This window comes from Hoplias malabaricus, chromosome 1 (genome assembly GCF_029633855.1).
Source record: "Hoplias malabaricus isolate fHopMal1 chromosome 1, fHopMal1.hap1, whole genome shotgun sequence".
Classification (NCBI taxonomy): Eukaryota; Metazoa; Chordata; class Actinopteri; order Characiformes; family Erythrinidae; genus Hoplias; species Hoplias malabaricus.
Genome location: NC_089800.1, coordinates 56,255,713 through 56,275,573, shown reverse-complemented (window position 1 = coordinate 56,275,573; position 19,861 = coordinate 56,255,713). Strand labels below are relative to the sequence as shown.

The following is a 19,861-nucleotide window of genomic DNA, read 5'->3' as shown; positions in this document are numbered from 1 at the left end:
GGACCATGATTGGATGTTAAATAATGTATATGGCATTCTTTAGGTTCCACAGTGGTAAGAAGGCATGTGTATTATTACTGTGGGGAAAACACAAACAAAATGTGTACAAGCTTTTAAATTCCTAGGACGCTGTGTTAATGTCCATGTTGATATTTCAGTTTATACACACTGGAGTTTGAAGTAATATTACAATGTAAATGTAGCAACTTCTAAGCCATTTTTACTGGTCTGTCCATCATGAAATTTTCACACACTATGAAGGGCAGCTGACATTTTGTAATGATTTAAGAATGTGTTTGTTATTCTATCATGTATGTGTAGTAGAAGCTATTTGCAAACAGGAGAATTGAACAGATAAATCATTAGGTAGAATGCGTGTCTTAACTGCATATTTCCATAATTTTTAAAACATTTAAAAAATTAATTTTATGTATTTATCAATGCAATCGTAATTGGATAGCCCTTGCTTGTTGTGACCAGTCCCAGAAAGGGGAGGATGACAAGAGGGAATCGGAATTGGAAGTGGTGCTTGGTATCAGCCCCTCGTCCGTTTGGGCCAGCCCGCCTGCCTTTTCTCATTACACTGATGGTTCCTGGACTCCTGGTACACAGCGCTGCAGGATTGAAATCTGAATTGGTTTGTCCACCTCTTCTCCAAAGTCTCCTCTGTCTGCGCCTCTTTCACAGTGTGCTGTTTGTCATTTAAATAACAAATCCCCCCAGTTTTCTGATTTAGTGAGGGGCGCTGGCCTCTGATGTATATTAATATTGCCGCACAGTGCACTGTACCAGAGTCCATCATTCATTTGGATAAAAGAGGTGGAATTTAAAAACAGCCGATGCTGTACAGGGATACAGATTGCATCCATTTATTGCGCTGAGTGATGGAATGGCTGGCCACTCCGTCCTTCACCTCCCTGCGCTACCACGTTCCTTCCCATAAAACCTAAAAAAAAGTCTCACCCTTGCCCCCTCAAACTCCCAGTGGTGGGGTAGGCAGGAACTAGGTATCCCTCATTACCCTTTTCCTCAAAACCTGTAGACGATTTGGGTTAACTTTACTTTTCAACATGTGATGTAGGATTGAGTTTTAAAAGTTTAAAATGCTCTTTCATTTAAAATGTTTTTAAAAAATTACATTTACTTTCATTAGCCTAAAGAAACAGTCTCCTGAGGAACTGAGAAGCAACTGATACGTATTCAGGATAGTTGCAATCTAAACCTTTAAAAATACTTTGAGCAAAAGCCTTGAAGCCAGTTTTTTACTTAGTTAACATGTCAGTGTGGTGTTGTTTATTCACTGGAAGGCACATCATGCATGAAATTAGTCAGCTCCATGGCTGAGCAATTACATTTTTTACAGCTGCAGTGTTCTGAAGACCATCTCAAATGACAAACCAGTGTTTCTTATGTCATAAACCTAACAGACCAATCCTGTCAACTCGGGGGGAGGGGCTCTCAAGCTGCAGGCACATAGGGTTAAGTCTATATGGGACACGCCAATAATTGTATATTTATGAATCTACTGAATGAAGGTGGAAATTTACAATTACATTTAAGCCACTTTTAATGCATTATATTCCTGAAAATAACTCCTAAATATGTCATTTTAACAAACAGTGAAGAGTTTTAGGGGTTTATTTGATACTGGAAGGCAGACTTCAAAGTCTTCAGTATTTACAGATACTTGAGGAAACGGAAAAGCAAAGATCATGAAGTGCTTTCAGCAGGTGTTGTGTTTTTTTCTCCTTTCCTTTACATGCGCCCTTGCTCTGCACTCCATGTTTATTTCCTGAGTGTGGAGTCTGGAGTGTGTGTGTTGTGATTTATCATGCAGTGGGTGTCATCCAATGTCAGTTTCTGTGGCTGCATCTGCTCTGTATAAATCTTTACTTTGGCGTCTCACAGGGCCAGCGCTCTCTCTCTGGTTATATTAGAGTCAGGGAGAGTGCCGCTTGGAAAGATATCGTCTGTTTGATTGTTTAAATGGTAATCACTTTTCTGCTTTTAATTTGTGTTTGTGCACGGAAGCAGTGCGGTCGGTGGGATCCCAGAGAGAGATGTAATCAGACGAGTGCTACAAAGACACTTTGCAGCGTGTGACAGTGTGATTCTCGACTCTGTGCTAAGCAGCTCTGCTGGGTGACAGGATGAGGTGTCTACCAGAGTTCCTGTGGGTATTGTGCTGGTTGTACCCAGCTGTTGCTCAGGCTTCTCTCTTTACCTCTTTAGCACTTAGCAGACATTGTGTTGAAGCTAGCTGTGAGAGAACTCATCAAACTGTTTGGATTGGATGAGCACTCCACTTTACAGGTTCAAATTGGCTGCCAAGAACACATCTCACTGTCACTAACCTAACAATACAAATACTCTGCTCTCCAAAAGTTCCAAACCGAAGGCAGTGCACCAAGAAAAGGCCTTGTTTAAAGCAGTATTTATATTTGGTTACAGCCACAGTACAGTCATATGCAAAGGTTTATTTAACATATTTTCTAAGTGAAACACATCATTTAGAGAAAACTCATTTTTGTTCATTTGTTGAATTTAACCAGTCAAATTAAATTTTACTAGTGTTATTTACACTTTTGCATAATATGATTAAACATAATTATACAAAGAACACAGGAATAATGTATATTAATTTTTAAATGGTCAAGAAATTGAATGGTCTCTCCTGGTCAAGAAATTGTAGCTCATATTGATTATGTGAATGTGTTCATTCATTCATCATCTGTAACCTCTAATGCAGTTAGAGGTAAACATTGGGCACAATTAATAACAGTGACCAGTGACTAATGAAAAGTGACTGGTATTCTGAAATAAATGACTGGCTTATGGATCTCTCTGGTTCAAGAATTGTCAGGAGAAAAAAGAGTTTTTCCATGAGCTTTTACACAATGTTAACAATGTGTACAATTTTAAAGCAATGTTTTTAATGTGACAGTCACATCAAACTACACTAAACTACATGTTTCATCACTTACTCTATTATTATTTTACTCCTTTAATTTTGCTCTGCTATCTCCATCAATGACATAATTCCAAAATACATATGGTTTCATATGTCACTAGAGCATGATACCCTCAAATCACTGAATCTCATCAACCCACCAGCAAGGGCATACCTTTGTGCTGGCATGCGAAGCGCCATGCCAGCTTTCATTTCTATTTTTGGACTTTCATTAGAGAGTGTTGTCTCTCCATCTCTTTCTTTCTCTCTCTCATTCCGGTGCTGCCCTTCTCTACCTTTCTCCTGCATTTACCCTTCTCTCTCATTCTTCCATCTCCATCTCTCCTTCTTTTGCTTCCTATCTTTTTTTTGTCCCTCTTTCTCTTGCTCTCTTTTCCCCCATGGTGACAGATCACCTGTGTCTGAGGCCCTGGTGTTCTTGCCCGGCGGTCCGGCCCCCTCTCATTAATGCCCATGCCGGCGCGAGGGCCATATGGCAGCGCAAGACAAATAACGCCAGCGCTCAGCCATCACTTCTGCTGACAGAAATGCAGCCCACCGCACTATTTCGCCCTCGCCCGCTCCACTCTGCACGCTCCCCTCTCCTCCTGCGTCCTTCAAAAGCCCACCACTGAGACGCTAAGCACCTCTCTTCACTCCTCATCTACACACCTCTCCCTTCTGCTCCTTTCCTCTCTCCTCACATCTTTTCTCTGTTCTTCTGCTACTCTTCTTTTTCTCTCTTGTGCTCTATTGTCCTCACCTGCTCCTCCTCTCCTCTCCTCTCCTCTCCTGCCCTCCCCTCTCCGACTCCTCTTTTGCCTACTGGAAATCATGAGAACACTTGGCTTGCATGTTGGCACACAATCATTCATAAAGCCATTATGAATACGGCATAGCATGATAAGACCTGTAATGTGTGATACACACTGAGCAGGTCTAGTGATAAATACCAGCATTAGCCACAGCGAAAGGGTTTGTGAGAGCCACTCAATCATAACCATCATACTTTTAAACTGCGAAGCTGGTCACGCCGTAAAGTGAGATCTCTTGTGGTATTTCAGGCTTTTATTAAAGCTTCTTAAGTCATTCATTTGGTGCACATGCCTTTCTGGTTTGTTATAGACAAAGCTTTGGAGTTGATTGGATTTTGTGTTTTGAAGATTTTTAAGTAAGTAGCGACATGTTTCAGATGTTTATGATAACATGGGTTAAAACACAGAATTATTATTATATTTTGTGGGTGCATGAAACAAGGTAGTTGGTGCTTTTATATTGTCGTTTAAAATTGTAAATAGTAGCCAAGAGATTCAAACTTTTGTTGCTCTACTGAGCAGCATCAAGTGGTTTTCCATTTTGTCACTGTTGTCCTCCTCCATCCTCTCGAGTGGATGCTGCCTTGCTATATACAGTAGGCCGCACAAAGGGCTAATCATTAAATAGCCATTCAGTCCTATTCATTTAAGTGCATGAATCAGAAGCCTCATTACTGTCAATGTGTAATTAGCTGATTAATAAACAGGGGAAGGGCAGGGCTGGAGGAAGTGCTTGGGAAATAATTGTTTTCTAAGAGCCTGAACACAAGGGGCCATTAAGACATTCAAATCCTTTCATTCAAGCTAGATCATTATTTTATATAGTCCAACGCTTCTTCTGTTGATGTGTGATGGCCTCTTTGTTCCTGGAAGTTATCATAACACCACCATTTTTATGGTTACAATAAAATTAAAACGATAAGGATCAATGTAACTAATGTTTGCAAAATGTGATAAATGTTCTGTTTCCGTAAACAGATGCATTTCTATCTCCACAGGAATGCTACAGAGCTGTTAGAAGAGTGCAATGAGTTTCCACAAGAATTTTAAATGACAGGGATTTTGACCTTTTTTCTTGAATATTTGAAGGTTAAGTGTTTCTCATGGCCAGGTGCTCAGCGTTTTCTGAATATGTAAACCCGCACCCCTGTATCAAACCTCAGATAACTCAAGTGTTTGGTTTTGTTTGGGTTGAGCACAGCTCATGGTTAGCCATCATTCCCTCCAGAAATATTAATCAATGATCCTGCCTTCCTCCCTGCACTGGATCAGTTTGGAGGGGAAGTCATCTGGAAAGAGGCACAAGCAGATATAATGGGAACTAGCAAAAGCACATGCCAGTGACGGCTGTATTGCCTAATCCTGTGAGACAGCCCAGAGCCACAATGTCAGTTTTAGTTCCCTCTTGAGTCTTCTAACCCAAGACCTCATCTCAAAATGGCTGTGTAACCTGAACAAACTTCTGAAGCGACCAACAAAGACAGCGCACTCTAAATGATGTTTTTATTTTGGAACGTGCAGCTTCCAGCATCTCTGATAAGCTTTTAGGTCAAGGCATTTTAGTCTTTGTGGCATGATAAATGTTGTATGCAGGAGCAGCGCTTAAATTCTGGGAAAAATAATAAACTGGCCATTCTCTATATAAAATATAGCCAGGAAACAGCATGTTCAGTACAAGCTTTTCTTATTATTGTTGTTCCACTTCATTGTGACTCAAGATGAAAATTCTGTTTTCTCTCCATCTCTCCACTCGTTTAAAGTTTTAACGTACATCACAGTTTTAATGTACAGTGTTTGCTGATTTCTTTGTCATCTTATTACTCACTTTATAGCTGTTTTTAATAGGCTCATGTTTTGGATTTAATTAATATGAAATCAGCCCGTGCAAGCAATAAACTGAAAATAGTTTACAATAGATTCACACTGAACTTAAATCCAACATGGAAATACCAAGTACTATGTCAGAGAACACCTTTAATTTTTTTATTTGCCAGTCTAAATGACCATTAAAGTAACACTATGTAATGTGTTTACCTTAAAATTACAGCTTGAAATGTTCACTGACCTGTAACAGAGAGAAAAGAGCTTGTGTTTTTACTACTCAGTGCTCAGCACTGCAGAGACTGCACTATGTAACCTTTGGGGGAAGGTAGATGAATTATACTAACAGTACAAGCTGTTCCTTTTTTTCAATGGCAGAATGTAGCTATGCTTTGTTTTCCTATGATAAAAAGAACATTACTGAAAAAAAAACAGGCTGCAAGGTAATGGCACTAACATGTATTTCATTTTGACAGCATACATGCCTTTTCAAAAGGATTCCAGGCGAGAAGAGGATGACCAAGACTTCATGAAAGCCCCCTCTGCTGGAGTTGAGTGTGCTGCCCCTCTGCCCTCCACATCACGGACACATTGCTTCATCAAACCAGGGACTTCATTCAGCAGTCATGGGGAACACGAGGATGACTGACGGAGATGCTAGCACTGGCTGCCCTCTTTTTGGGCACAGCTACTCAGGGGTGTGGAAGATCTATGCTAGAACATAGAGAATAATATCTGAATCAGTGCCGTGAGTGTACAAGAAAATTCTTTGGGACATAGACCTCCTGTGTGAATCCCCATTGTGAATTAAGTCTTTCCAATGAAGCCACCATTTTCAGACAAAAATGCTAATGCAATCAAGCCTGTTAATCACCTTTGGCCATTTTCTCAAGGAGGTGGGCCTGTTTAATAGCTGTACTCATTTGTGGGTCAAGATGTAAGCCCAAGGCAGCTCCTGTTTTTAACCCTCAAGTCATCAGCCCACCTGCTAACTGATCCAGCAACTATGTTCTTTCAGGGTGAGACTGCCTCTGACATCCTGGCAGTAGGGAAAAAAACACTCATATATGTTTTAAGTCTTTTAGTTCAGTACCTTTATCTATTAGTGAGATAAGTCTATAGTAGCTAAATTTGTGGCATAACAAAGCTCAGCTACCTCATGTTGGAATAAGGTTCAGAGGAGCGCCCACCAAAAGTGTGGCTCAAAAAAAACACAGGCCCCCTATTAGCATGGATATGAAACGCTAGAGTGCTCTAAAAACACTCATTAGCACAACAGAGTGAGTGTGTGTTTCTGCACCCTCCGGGGCCTCTGCCCCGCCCCCCCTCGCTTCACCCTCCAGATTCAAATGTTCACACATGAAAGTTTGGAGCAGCTCAGTGCTTGTTCAAACGTGCATTTTAATTGTAAAACAGTGAGTCGATTGGAGAGAAGTCTAACTGGACAGTGGGCTAGCCTTAATGTATCGCTGGGAGCTAGTCTGGTTTAGTTGTGTAGTGTTAGTTGGGGTGAGCAATATGGTGATGTTTAGCATGACAATTTACGTTCCGTTGTATCACATTATGCATTTCTGAGCACACTGTGGATATTAACAGTCATTAAAGGACAGGTTTCATTGGATGGTGCTGTAGTTTTGCCATATTGCCCACCCCTACATTTTAGATAGCATGAATCTGTGTTTTAATTGTGAGCATGAACTGTTGTAAATTTTACTCAGTAAGCCTTTATGGGCTTATGCTTTGTTGTTGGCATCAATTACTAAAAACAGGCACTTAGTAGCAGTCACTTAAAGCAACAGATGTTAAAGTTTTACTAATACACATCAGACTACAGTATATTTAATCAGGCACAGGCTGCTTCTAGCTTGTGTTGACATGTATAAATGGACCAATGTGGACCTGTAGACAGCTGTAGTAAGCATTGTGTCCCTTTTCCACGGCTTTTTCCATCTTGATGTCCAGCTGCCTTTGTGATGTGGAAGAATTGACAGATAGGTTGGTATATTTTCTTATCACGTTTTGTCAATCGTCAAAGCATTTCCCTCACCTGCCTCTGGCTGTAATTAGTCGTTACCATGACAACATCACTCGATGAACCCCTCCTCCCTTGGCCGGCATGGTCTGAAATGAGTTTTGTTGGCGGGGCAGGAAGTGAGAGCAGGGGGACGAGCGTGCGCCCAGTCAATCGCCTCAGCTACAGTTAAGGAATCCAGTGGGTTGATGCTGCTCATATTTCATCCTTGGTAAAGATTACCTGTCAGCCCCAGAGGAGATGTATTGATCTGTTTTCCTTTTTTTCTGCCAGCAATCACCTGACAAAGGCACCTAGGAGTGCAGGAGTGAGTGATGCCCGTTCATGTCTCCACCCCAGTGTGGCGGATTGGGGGCTTCCAGTGACCACTCACACTGGAAGATAATGCCATCATAAACTCTACGTGAACTTACACATCCAGTCAAGACCAACACACCCATTCCACTCATCACTGGAGCTCACTCAGATAAGATGCAGGTTAAATGGCTCAGTAGTGTGCAGGGTTCAGGGTAAGGGATTTTGCCCTAGACATAGTTGTATGCAAAGGTTTGGACCCTCTGGCCAGATAAAATGTTTTGTTAATTTTGTGTTACTAAATTGTTATAATGTTTCTGTGCAGTTTATCACAGAATTACATTACATTTTCTGAATGTAACATATTGGTATAAAACATAATGTTGGCGAGTGTAAAGGAAATGGCATATTTTATATTTGATGTTTTAATTTTTTCTAAAACTTAGCAAACAGTATGAAATTCACCAGTTGAAAGAAAACTTTTAGCAGGGCATACGTTGATATTTGTACAGAATTTGGCCAAAAGTATTCAAAATTTTTTCATATGACTATGTTTCAGGGAACCTTTAATTTAACCCTTAAAAGTATAGTGATATTACTTTTATTGTGCTCTCATTTATATGCACTTAAATAGTTAATTACACAAAAAAATCAGACATTGAATTACAATTACTTTATTTATCACAATCTTCAAATTTGCATTTAATGTCTCAAGCGATGGCAAAAATATACATAACACCCCCCCCCCCCACCACCACCACCACCACCACCCCTTTTTATCCATTCCTTTTTGAATGTATAGTTTTAAATTAACTATATAAATGCAATGACCTGCATATTTATTAGGTACACCTACATGGCCATTTATAAAGTATACAAGAACTTTTCATGAAGAGAATTTATGAAAATAAGAGGTAATGAACAGAAAATATTTGCCTTATATGAGTTCATAAAATGTGACATTTGAAAGTGGACCTTGGTCTTTTTTGGTCAGTAAAGCAGTGTTTACATAAATGATTGGATTCTAATGTTTTAAACACAATTACAAAACTACACTGACCAGTATTAAAGGAACAATAGGTAGTATTTTTACCTTAAAATTACAGCTTCAAAATCATTGTCAAAAATCAATTCCTTTAAAAGATACTTAACATTTAAAAACCTTAAAATTGGTATTCATATCAGCTATAAAATATATTATCAGCCTAATCTTATTATCCAACGAGAAAAGCAGCAACACATATGTGTCTAAGGAAGTGTCAAATTGGTGTATTTTCAGTTTCCCCAGTCTATGCTTAATAACAGCTCCTAGCTGTGTACCTATGTTTTCTATGTATTACACATTCTTTACTGTGATACTTGACAGAGGTTATTATAGTTATAAGGCAGTAACATTGGAAATGTGTTATGCAATGAATTCTGAATCTAGTAATTGAAGAATAGGTATTATTTAATGGGTGGAATATTATGTGTTGCACTTACATGACTGTATCAGCTTGGGCAGCTATTTATTAAGATATTGAACATGGAGCAACAAAATATCATAACTTGTTAGTAGAGTGTGTGTTTAGTAATGAATGTGAATGCATGCATATACAGAGTACTAATCCTTTCATGTCAATATGTGTATCAGTAGATTTAGAGCTGTTATGTAATGAAATACCCAAATTCTATTAAAAATGTATTTTAACAACTAACACAATATTGACATGTTCAGAACATATACTTGTCCAGACCATAATATTGCACCAAATGTGGGACATGGTTTTCTCATCATCCACCAGACTGTTGAACACGTATGTTTAAGTTTGGCTTTTCAGAAATACCTTGATATAGAGGTCAGTATTTGTATACCTGTCCTGTTTCTCAGTTTTGGCCAATAAAGTGACAGATGTGAAGTTATGAAGAATAAAAACATTGGAAGATGTTTTGTGTGTAAATAACTTTCATCAATGATTCTTTATGTTTTCTTGATATGTTTATCTTGACATAAAAAAAGTTTTGGTTCCTCAAAAACCTTAAGAGATTTGTGAACATAAAGAACACATTAAACATTAAATAATTGTCATAATGTAAAGGTTCTTTATGAACTTCCCTTAACTTTTACAATATGTGGAGATTGTGTTAAAAAACAAACAAACAAACAAAAAAGCAATTCACACTTATCACACATTTACAGAACTGGATTCCTCAAAGAACCAAAAGTGGTTCTCAAATGCCATTACACAATCCTTATGGGCACTTTTATTTTTAAGAATGTAGAACTGCTGTATTTGATCAGGTAACTTCCTGTTATAAACATCTTCAATGTCATGTTGGATTTCTGCGAGAGTTTAAACATGTTATGTCTAGCTGGTCATTTGAACTCTAAGGTCAGTGCTTCTGAACTGTAGTACCTGTAGTGTGTATTTGGCCATAAGTCAAACTTATATTTAGTGTGCTGTTAGATCATCTGATGCTGTACAGTGCACCCTTCTGTTATGTGCAGAGAGTACGTATCCTGTGCCTTTTAAATTGCTCTGACAGACAGATGACTTCAGGCTTGTGGCCTAAACTCAATCATTAGGTGGCCTTTAGTTAATCTTGCCTGGACTACTATTAAATATGTCCATCGCCCCTTTCCCTTTGTGTGAAGAGCTGGGCAATTCTTTGCTTACCATTGGTTCAGAGTTACAAATCACATCTTCACATGTCTGTCCAACGCTCTGCCTGCTTCTTTCTCACTGCTGTGCTTTTCTCCTCTGGAAGATTGATGGAGAGATGGAGAAAAAATCAATGCTTTCCTGCAGCAGCAGTGAACAAGCTCTGTCATGTTTAAGAGCAGCTGATGTGGAGGCGCAGCTCTTTCCTGAGTCCCCACCACCATCCACTCACACCTTGCTGAGTGAAAGTGGCATGGGCAAACAAATATTACAGAGTGGCCTGCTTTGATTCACTCTAATCTACAGATCTCTCTCTCTCTCTCTCTTGCTCTATTTCTTCCTCTCTATCTCACTGTCTATTCCTCTTTCATCCTCTTTTCCTCTCCTTTTACACTCTGTCTCAACCCCCTCCCTCTCTCTCTGTGTATCTGTATATGTGTATAGCGGTAGTCTAGGTGAGTGAATCAGACATAGAATTGCTGCGTCAGTGTCGGTGATGAGAATGACCACCACCCACATCGTACCTGGTCTGTGGTGGTCCTGTGTGGCTGCTGACAACTGAATAAGAGGCTGAAGACGGGTAAACAAAGTATGGAGAGCAAAAGGTGGAATACAGTCTGTACTTGTAGAAATAAAAAGTCCCCCTGTGTAGTCAGTCAAGCTGAGAAAATGGACAATGTGTAATTAATATACTTATATATTAATTAAATGTTATTAAACTAATATACATTTGAATATTTAACACTGTGCAAAATTTTCAAGGTTTAAGTAAATGTGCCCTGTTTACTATGCAGTTTATTAATTTGAGGTTCCACCATTTTGAAGTCCAGAAAATTCGTTGCACTACTACAATCCTTCAGTTAGCTTCAAACGTCACGAATATGCTTGAGCCAATCACGGTCCAATATTTTAAAATATGTAAATTGGAGAATTCCTTACCAACGGACCCGCAGTGTAGTTAGCCGTTTGCTAACGTTATACAATCTGTTAGTATTCAAAGCAATGACATATATATATATATAATGTGTACAAAAGATAAACCAACAGTAATCCTGAATAGAAAGTCTTCACGATTTAAGGTGGAACATAAGAATCCAATCCATGGGGAAGGTGAGTGTACATAAAGTTCGTAGCTTAAAAGCTTAACGTTTAACATTTAAGTTCAGCCAACAGAAAACTACAGAAAACTAAAGATTTTGGTAAAACTTCTGAACGATGTATATTGGAAAGAAATATTCGAATGAAGCAGACACAGCTATGAAAGTAATCTTCGTCACCTACATTTAAGGTGGAACGTGAAATTACATAAAGTTCAGGTTGCCAGCCGTTAAAGGTGTAAAGGAAAGGAACTTTTAAGTGCAGTATTCTCATTTTGCAGGTGTGCATGTCCTTACATTTTTGTATTGTTTCAAAAGGTTTAGAGGGGCGTTTCTGCCATTATATAGTCACTAGGCAGCACAAAAAAATTTCGTTTTCGAAAAGAATTTTCGTTTTAGTTTTCATACTTCCAACTTTACATGATACTGAGAGGAAATATTATGGTTATTTTATTGCAGTATATAAATGGTAAGTGTGTGTGTAAGTATTGTTTATATATGTATATATTTATATATGCTTGTATGGACTGGGCAAACTTCATTCGAACATAAATTACACTTTAGTTTCATAATTGTTTATAATGATAGATTATAATATTTTACACATAAGCCTGCGTTTTATACTAAAGTATGTTGGTGAAATGGTTTAGTTGATTCTGTTATCCATGCTGTTGATTGTTCACTGACCTTGATGCTGTTAATCTCACCATTTTATAAATCTATTCACATGCCCACTCAGCATTGTCTTCTTGTTTGCTTCTTGCTTCTTCACCCTTTTCTAACACCATCTCCTCTGTTCTCCCCCCTCCCCACAGCATCACTTCCATTCCTTTTCATTCTTTCTGGCATTCTAATCAGGCCTCTGCGAGCTTGAGCGCATGAAGTACGCAGGAAGTTGTGTTTCCTGACAGCCAATAAAAACCCAATAATCTCCTCCATTCAAGTGGCCTCATTTTAAAAAACACTAACTAGAGCTATCAATCAGCCCCCTTCCTTGTTCTGTCATTTCCCTCTCTCTCGTCTTCCTTTAATGCCCTTTTTTATTTAATATATAGCCCATGAAAAATGAGAGACTCCTGTCTTGGCGTGTAGATATTTTGTTGCTGATGATGCGCGACGAATTTCCATCACAGCTTTGTTTCCAGCGGGCAAGCGGATAATCTTTTACAGCACGGGGAGGGAGAGCTGCACGTCCATCAATCTCCTGTGCTTATGGCCGCTGCACATGGCTGTCCAATGAGCAGATCTGCAGTGAGAGCCCCACCGCACATGCACAAACACACACCCAGCCAGGGGACACAGCAGGGACATGAGTGTGCAGGTGAGACTTCCTCTGCAAATTGCTTTCATGTTTAAATTTTTATCTTTATTTTTTTTTTCTTTCTTTCTTTTTTAAAGGACTCATATTTAGAAAACCACATTTGAATTACACTATAATTACAGTTTATTGTTTTTATTTACCGTTTAATGTATAACTTTTCTATTGTACTTTTGAACATCCCAGTCAACACAACCCATATATAGAAACAAAGTGGCAAAATCAGCACATGTTGAATTATTTGTTTTTGTGGTGTCATGATAATCAACACATCTATATTCATTCACCTTTTGAGCCTACAGGAGTATGGCTCTGCCCATTCAAACTGACATTATAAGGAATATTCCAGGATAGACTGATTTTCATTGAGTTTGAAGAGCAGCGAGTTAGAACAGAAGTTTACATGTATCAGTCTTAAATATGCTATTTTATAAACTTGAAACAGGTTAACGCTGTTCCCTGCGGTCTTCATGACAATACTATAAGGATTAAACACTACAGCACAGTTTTCACCCTGTTTAAACAATAATTTTCATGAGGGCCAGTTGCAGCAACTGTTTGTCTTAATGATAATGAGCCACAATGAGGCACAATGATGCTGTGCTGATGCTGTGAATGGAGATACTCAGATGTGGGGCCAGGGCAATTCCAATGATTCCCCTTATTACATCAGAAGGGGAGCAAAATCAGAATGACTCAGTGAATCCCATGTTTTCTCACGTAGATAGATGCCAAAAACTGGCTTTTTTTCCTTGTTTCACGGTTTATAAGTCCATAGGGTCTCTAGATATGCAAAGGAGCGTGCAAACAAGTATATTTCACTTTAAATACCAATTTAAAGGCGCAAATATAAATATTAATGTTTGTGAAGGTTGGTGAGCTGTGTGGAACGGCAGTGTGGTGTTTAGGGCATTTGTATAGGTGCACTGCTTTGTTTGGGAGCTCTTTATAGGTGATGCGTTCAGTGTTGTGTTTTGGAGGTGTGTGAAGATGTAGCTTTATTTTCAGGACTTGATTCTTGCTGTGGGTGGAGGTGCAAAATTTTGCCACAGAGATGCACTATTTTGTCGGGGAGTCAGGTGGAAATGCAGGGCTGTTTTTAGGACATATCTGGAGGTGCTTTGTTTTTCATGGCGTGTGGAAGTGCAGTTTTGTGTTTAGATATGGAGATAAAGTGCTGTGTGTGGAAGCTGTTAGGAAATGCAGTATTTTTTTCACGCTGCAAATGGAGCAGATTTATTTTGTCTGGGAGGTGTGGAGCTGCAGTATTTTGACTGGACGGTGGTATGAAGTAATTGTGGATGTAGTATATTGTCTAGGTTATGTGTGGAGGCAGAGTGGTGTGTGGGGGTGCAGTGTTTTGTTATGGTTTTTATCATGTGTGGAGGCAGAGTGTTTTGATTAGTGGGAACTGTGTAGAAGTGTGTGGAGTGTGCAGTGCAGTGTTGTGTGTGTGGATTATGTCTGAAGGCACAGGGTCATGTTAAAGGTGTGTGTGTGTTGAGGGTGCCGTATGGTGTGTGGCTGTGCCTCCACTGCACCTCACTGTTCTCTCCTGCATGCCTCGTCTCTCTTCCGCTCAGAGGCTGCACTCTTGATTGACAGTAATGGGTAGTGGCAGGATCAATGGGAGACAAGTGAGAGGGAATGTGGGTGTGTGTGTGTGTGTGTGCGTGCCTGTGTGTGCGTGTGTGTGTGTGCGTGCGTGTGTGTGTGTGTGTTCGTGTGTGTATGCGTGCCGTTCTTTTAGCTGAACGGTGACTGAGGGTGTGCTCGGGTTCTGAGTGAGGTACAGGAGCAGCAGGAGAAGTCTCTTATGTTCATGTCATGCTCCTGGCTGCTCTAATTTCTCTCTGAAGAAGGGCAGGTGTAGGTGGTGTTGGTTTGTGGCCCTTGCTGTGTTCTTCACACATTTAATTGTGGAGATACAGTGTATGTGTTTGGAATCTAGTACTTTGGAACAAACATTTAAATGATTTATATATGTAAATCACACTTTAGTTGCTTGCTTTGAAAATTTGTATCTGAATTTTTGTCATCATTTATAGAGCATTCCATGGGACTGACTTGTAACTTAACTCACATTTAGCAACAGATGCAGGATGTGTATGGTTTTCAGTTATTTGAAAAAGCCATCAGCCCTTTAAATTGTGTAAATGCTATTATCCTGCTTAGAATTTAGTGTGCTGTTTTCTTCCTCACTGCATTTTCGCTGTAACATCCCTGAGGATGACCTATCTGTCTCTGCATGAACCCTTTTAGTGATTGGCTTGTCGCACGTGTTTGTTTTTTCACATTGAGCTATGTCAGATGCTGGTTAGATAACATCTCTCCTTCTCCATGGCTGGACCTGTGTGTGTATGTTGGATGTTATAGCAGAGAGAAAAGTCCACAGAGAGCTGTGTGAGTAGAAAAAGTCTCTGTGTGTGTGTGTGTGTGTGTGTGAGTGTGAGAGAGAGACTGTGAGAATGAGAGAGGGCAGGTAGAGTGTCGCGAGGGCAGTCCATTCTCTAATTGATCGGTGTGAGATGCACATGAAGAAGACGTTAAGGCGAAATGAAGTCATAACAGTGAATGGAGACATTTATTAGGTCAGATCTGGGACCCTCCGAAACGTTGAGATTGTTTATTGATTTTTCTGTTTTGGCTGGCTGCTCCTGGGCAGTCACTCATGCTGGTGCTGCCACCCAGGCCCTCATCCAAGCTCACAGAGGAGATGTTTCTGCACCACTGTTTCTGGGACTGAAATGCCATCATCAGCGAATCACTAATGGCTACATCCATTACCTCACAGGTTTTTCCTTATTGGATTCGTTTTATGCAGAAGTTTTGAAAAAGGGCCACATGACCCATGTTGGAACTGTTGAAATTGTTTGAGGAACACTTTCATACTGAAGAAACCATACATTGTTGTTAAAAGGAACATTGAAGTTTAAGATATTCATACTTTTCATTAATGTACATATTCAGGCCTAATCAAATATATGATATTAATGTGTAATAGGTGAAATCTCTGTGCTAATAGGTCTCTATTGCTGTAGTGTGATGGAACCCTATCACTTTAGTAACTCTAGTTACTTCAGTAAGTGAAAGTATATAAGTCTTGCCTTATTAGGGCTACGGACTGAGATGTACAGACAACAGAAGAACAAAGTTGCCTGGAATATTGTTAGTCGCTCCATAAAACGCTTGATAAGTCAGACTGTCCTGTTCTTCTGTACACCTACAGTGTGTGTTGTAAACTAAATGTATTATTTTCAATCGGATTTTATAGTCACAGTGGATTCCCTTTGCAATAAGAATACAGCTAGAAGTTTTAAAACACAGGCCCATGACATTTCAGAAATGAAATCCCTCACCTTTGCTCCCCCAACCAGCCCACACCACCCCGACTCTGCCGTGCTGTATTCCAGTGAGCACAGACACACACACACACACACACACACACACACACACACACACACACAGCAGTGTGATATGAATCTGCCTGTGCTTTATTAGACGGAGCAGTGAGCTGTAACTGACTGTATTGTCCACAGATGGACTGAAGTCCACAGCACTCAAGACCCTGCGTGGCCCTGCTGACAATACAATCAATAACCACACTCTCATTACATGACCCCTCTCTCTCTCTCTCTCTCTCTCTCTCTCTCTCTCCTCCCTGCTCTTCTCTCCCTCTCTCCTCCTGCTCTTCTCTCCCTCCCTCCCCCTCATATTCCTTTTTTTCCTCAGTCATCCCCCATCTGTACCTCTGCATCTTCCCTCTCTGTTATGTCTGTCATTCTCTTCCCATTCATGTTCTGTTCTTCTCTTGTTCTATTTTCTTTTGATCCCTTTTTCTCCTCTTCTCTTCTCATCTCTTCTCTTAGTACTGTACTTTTGGATCCTCTCTCTCAGTAAGTAATGTTCCTGATCTTCAGCAGGTTGAGGATTGGCGTACACCGTACTCAACGTGGGCCCTGGGGCCCATAAATGCTAATGCCCTCCACTTGCCTTCCTCATAAAGCCCAATAAAAGAGAGCCATAAATCCTGCTAATTAGCAGTGTCCATCAGGGCCGTTAATTGGAGAGTGGAGACTCGTTGGCAGGTGACCTTGCGTGTCAGAGGTGATGCTAATGTCTGATGGAGATTTGTGAGTGGTCAGGGTAGTGCTGCTCTGGCCTGGCATGGTTGCATTACTGCAGTAGTGTTGTACTGAGAAAATTTGAAACATAAAATATGGAATTGAAACAAAGTTTTAAAAACAGGTTTAGGCAGTGCTTCAGCCAAAACGAAAATGAACACAATTTACCCCCTACAAAGTCAGCTGAACAAAACCAGTGTAGTCATCTCACTAACATATTACTAAAGGCCTGAAAATGATGTGTGGCTAATTTGGTCATTTTAGCATGTAAGCTATTACACATTACTAAGAGATACACTACCCTCGTAAGGTGTTATAGTGCATTTTTAAAGTTTAGTGTAAAAGTTTTTTGGTGTAAAAGTCATATGCTTTTTTATACATGTATAGGTTTGTAAGCTTTTGAGCACCTCCATTGTGGAGTAAATGTCATGCAGCATTATGAACTCTGCTGCACTGTAAATTGTTACTCTTATTTGCAGTAGAACTGCTTAAGGGAACGGAAGAATTGTGTAAATATTTTTGTGGCCAAACTACCCTTTTCAACATTTATAGGCTTTAGTGTGCAGTGATATAGAAAGGACCATAGAGTTAGGGCTGTTCTTGAGCAGGTGCTCAGAATATGATAATCTTCAGTCTTTCAGCACCTGAAACTCCTTGGTTCAAAGCTTTCGTTCTAAACGTTCACTCACAGCTCTCACGTCTTTTCAAACGTTGAGATTTAGAGCAAAGGAAAGTGTGTGTGTGTGTGTGTGTGTGAGAGAGAGAGAGAGAGAGAGAGAGAGAGAGAGAGAGAGAGAGAAGCCAGGGGGAAACACTGAGAAGAAAGGGAAAGTAGAGCCTTCTGTGATCACTGTTTTGCGGCCGGTAGCCTGTGCTCATCCCTTTCTCTCTGCAGTGATCTCTCTTCATGTGGATTAGTGGCTGAGGCTGGGTTAAGCAGGAGTGAAGGGAGCACTGGGCTGGCCACCATGCTGAGAGGAGGTCCACATCCGCTTCCTCCCCAGCTCCAGCCAGAGATAATTCACTCATCAGCCTTTGAACTGCAGATAAGCATGTTAGAGGATGAGCCCAGAAATGCCCCTTTGTGTGACCGTGTGTGCGTGCGTAGGAAGATGGAGAGGAAGCTGACACGGCAGATAGACGTGCTTTTATGTATGGTGATCAATAGGTGCTGACCATAACGATTGAGTGTGCTATTGTGTTGCTTGTGCTGTTCAGTTTTGCTCAGAATGCTATACCTGCGCCTCAAACAAGGCAATAGCTTAACCACCCGTGGAGTTCATGGTTAACCTACACTGCAACTTTGAGCCGAGCTTCTCCTCATAACTGCCGCTTCCTGTCATAGTTAATCCTGTTCTGATTCACTTTGAGTGATCTGCCTCTGCCTCCACTGCTTTTTTTATGAATGCAAAAAAAAAAAAAAAAAAAAGAAGATGAGAGGACTCCTCTCTGAGCAAGAGAGGAAATTAATTTGCAATAAACGTCCCATACAAAGTGGCTTTTGTTTCGTCTCATGGCACGTGGTGGAGTGTACCTGCCAGGTGTTGTGGGCTGTGACCCGCACCCCTCTGCTCCGGGGCAGGATGGAGGTGATGAAAGGCCTCGGGCTGCCCCATCAAAAGCCTCATTCAGGCAGTGCCGCGGGCAGCACAGAGGAGGACAGTGTCAGGCCTGGAAATGTGACACTCTCTGACAGTAGCATAGGATGGCTGCACTCCGCAGCTGCTGACAGAACACTCTAAGCCGAATGCAGCACAGGCCCCACGGCCTCCACAGTCCACAGAGTCCCCATGGAGAAGGGCCTGTCGCTGCAGTGCATCACTGCAGCATAGATGGTCATGTGTAATGTAGGGTGTGAAAATTGTATTCATTATCAATAAGTAATATTTGGTGTAACAATGATGTGAATGAGTGAGGACAAGAACAATTGTGGCTGGAGATGAAGTGTACTAGGCTTTCACTGATGTTAATTGCGTAGTTTTTTAAAGAATCCCCTTGCATAACAAAAACAGAAATTTCTACATTCACATTTATTTGGGCTTACTTGGATTGTGAGAAGTAGAAAATGCAGTCCACTAAGACTTCTAAGACACTTCTAAGATTTGGGGAGGGAATTGTTGACCAAATAAATAGTGAAATCTTTTTGTTTAGTTGTGTAGTTTTCTCATGGATTTGTTTTCTGTCCTTTTCCTGATAATTTACTGCATACCTGAAGAATTACTGTGCTTTATGTTTTGATTTTTTTTTCTTTTCGATTTTTGAGTTTAACTAATTACCTCATGAAGTGTTTTAGCTTGAACTGAACATTTTATTTACGCTGTGAACCTCAAAATACTGATGTACACATTTTATTTTTATGTGCAACATATTACACGGTTAGGGGCTATGAAACCAAATGTTTGAATTATAACCTTAAATATTACAGTTAATTATAACAGTTAGTTATTATTTTTCCTCACTAAATATATAGTGAGATGTAAGCCACAAACCATGGTTTAGTGTGTCAGTTCAAAAATAGGCCCCAGAAGAGCTGCTCACATCTGCCTGATCTTCCACCTGTACTTCGCTAAAGCAAGGTGCATCATAAAGTCTCTGCGTTAAGGCACTGCTGGAATGTTCCATCCTGTGAGGCTGGATCCCACAGGGTGCTCCCAGCGTGCCCTATTCTGCGGGACGGACAGTGTGCAGGGGCTCAGTGCTTTGATCAGCACTGCCCCCCCTGTGTGAAGGATTCTCTCCTAATCCCCGTTCTCAGCATGTGAGCTGTC

The 19,861-nt window shown here is 40.4% G+C and overlaps 1 protein-coding gene and 2 long non-coding RNA genes across 4 annotated transcripts in view; 2 read left to right on the top strand and 1 right to left on the bottom strand.

The window, feature by feature from the left end:
• The window catches only part of LOC136693877 (G patch domain-containing protein 2-like), a 32,293-nt gene extending 22,463 nt beyond the window's left edge, over positions 1 to 9,830 (top strand). For both annotated transcript variants that reach the window (XM_066667112.1, XM_066667103.1), the window contains exon 10: positions 6,063 to 9,830. In XM_066667112.1, the coding sequence (XP_066523209.1) occupies positions 6,063 to 6,235 (173 nt within the window). In that variant the 3' untranslated portion in view covers positions 6,236 to 9,830. The remainder of the gene's footprint in view (positions 1 to 6,062) is intronic.
• On the bottom strand, positions 6,168 to 11,341 carry LOC136693889 (uncharacterized). The gene is made up of 3 exons (XR_010802125.1): positions 11,079 to 11,341; positions 10,570 to 10,653; positions 6,168 to 6,300 (listed from the first exon to the last, which is right to left on the bottom strand). It is a non-coding gene; the product is annotated as an uncharacterized lncRNA (long non-coding RNA).
• Positions 11,342 to 11,507: 166 nt separating this feature from the next.
• LOC136693884 (uncharacterized) overlaps positions 11,508 to 19,861 on the top strand; it is a 29,953-nt gene continuing 21,599 nt past the window's right edge. The window contains exons 1-2 of the long non-coding RNA XR_010802123.1: positions 11,508 to 11,664; positions 12,785 to 12,972. This is a non-coding gene — a long non-coding RNA (uncharacterized lncRNA). The remainder of the gene's footprint in view (positions 11,665 to 12,784; positions 12,973 to 19,861) is intronic.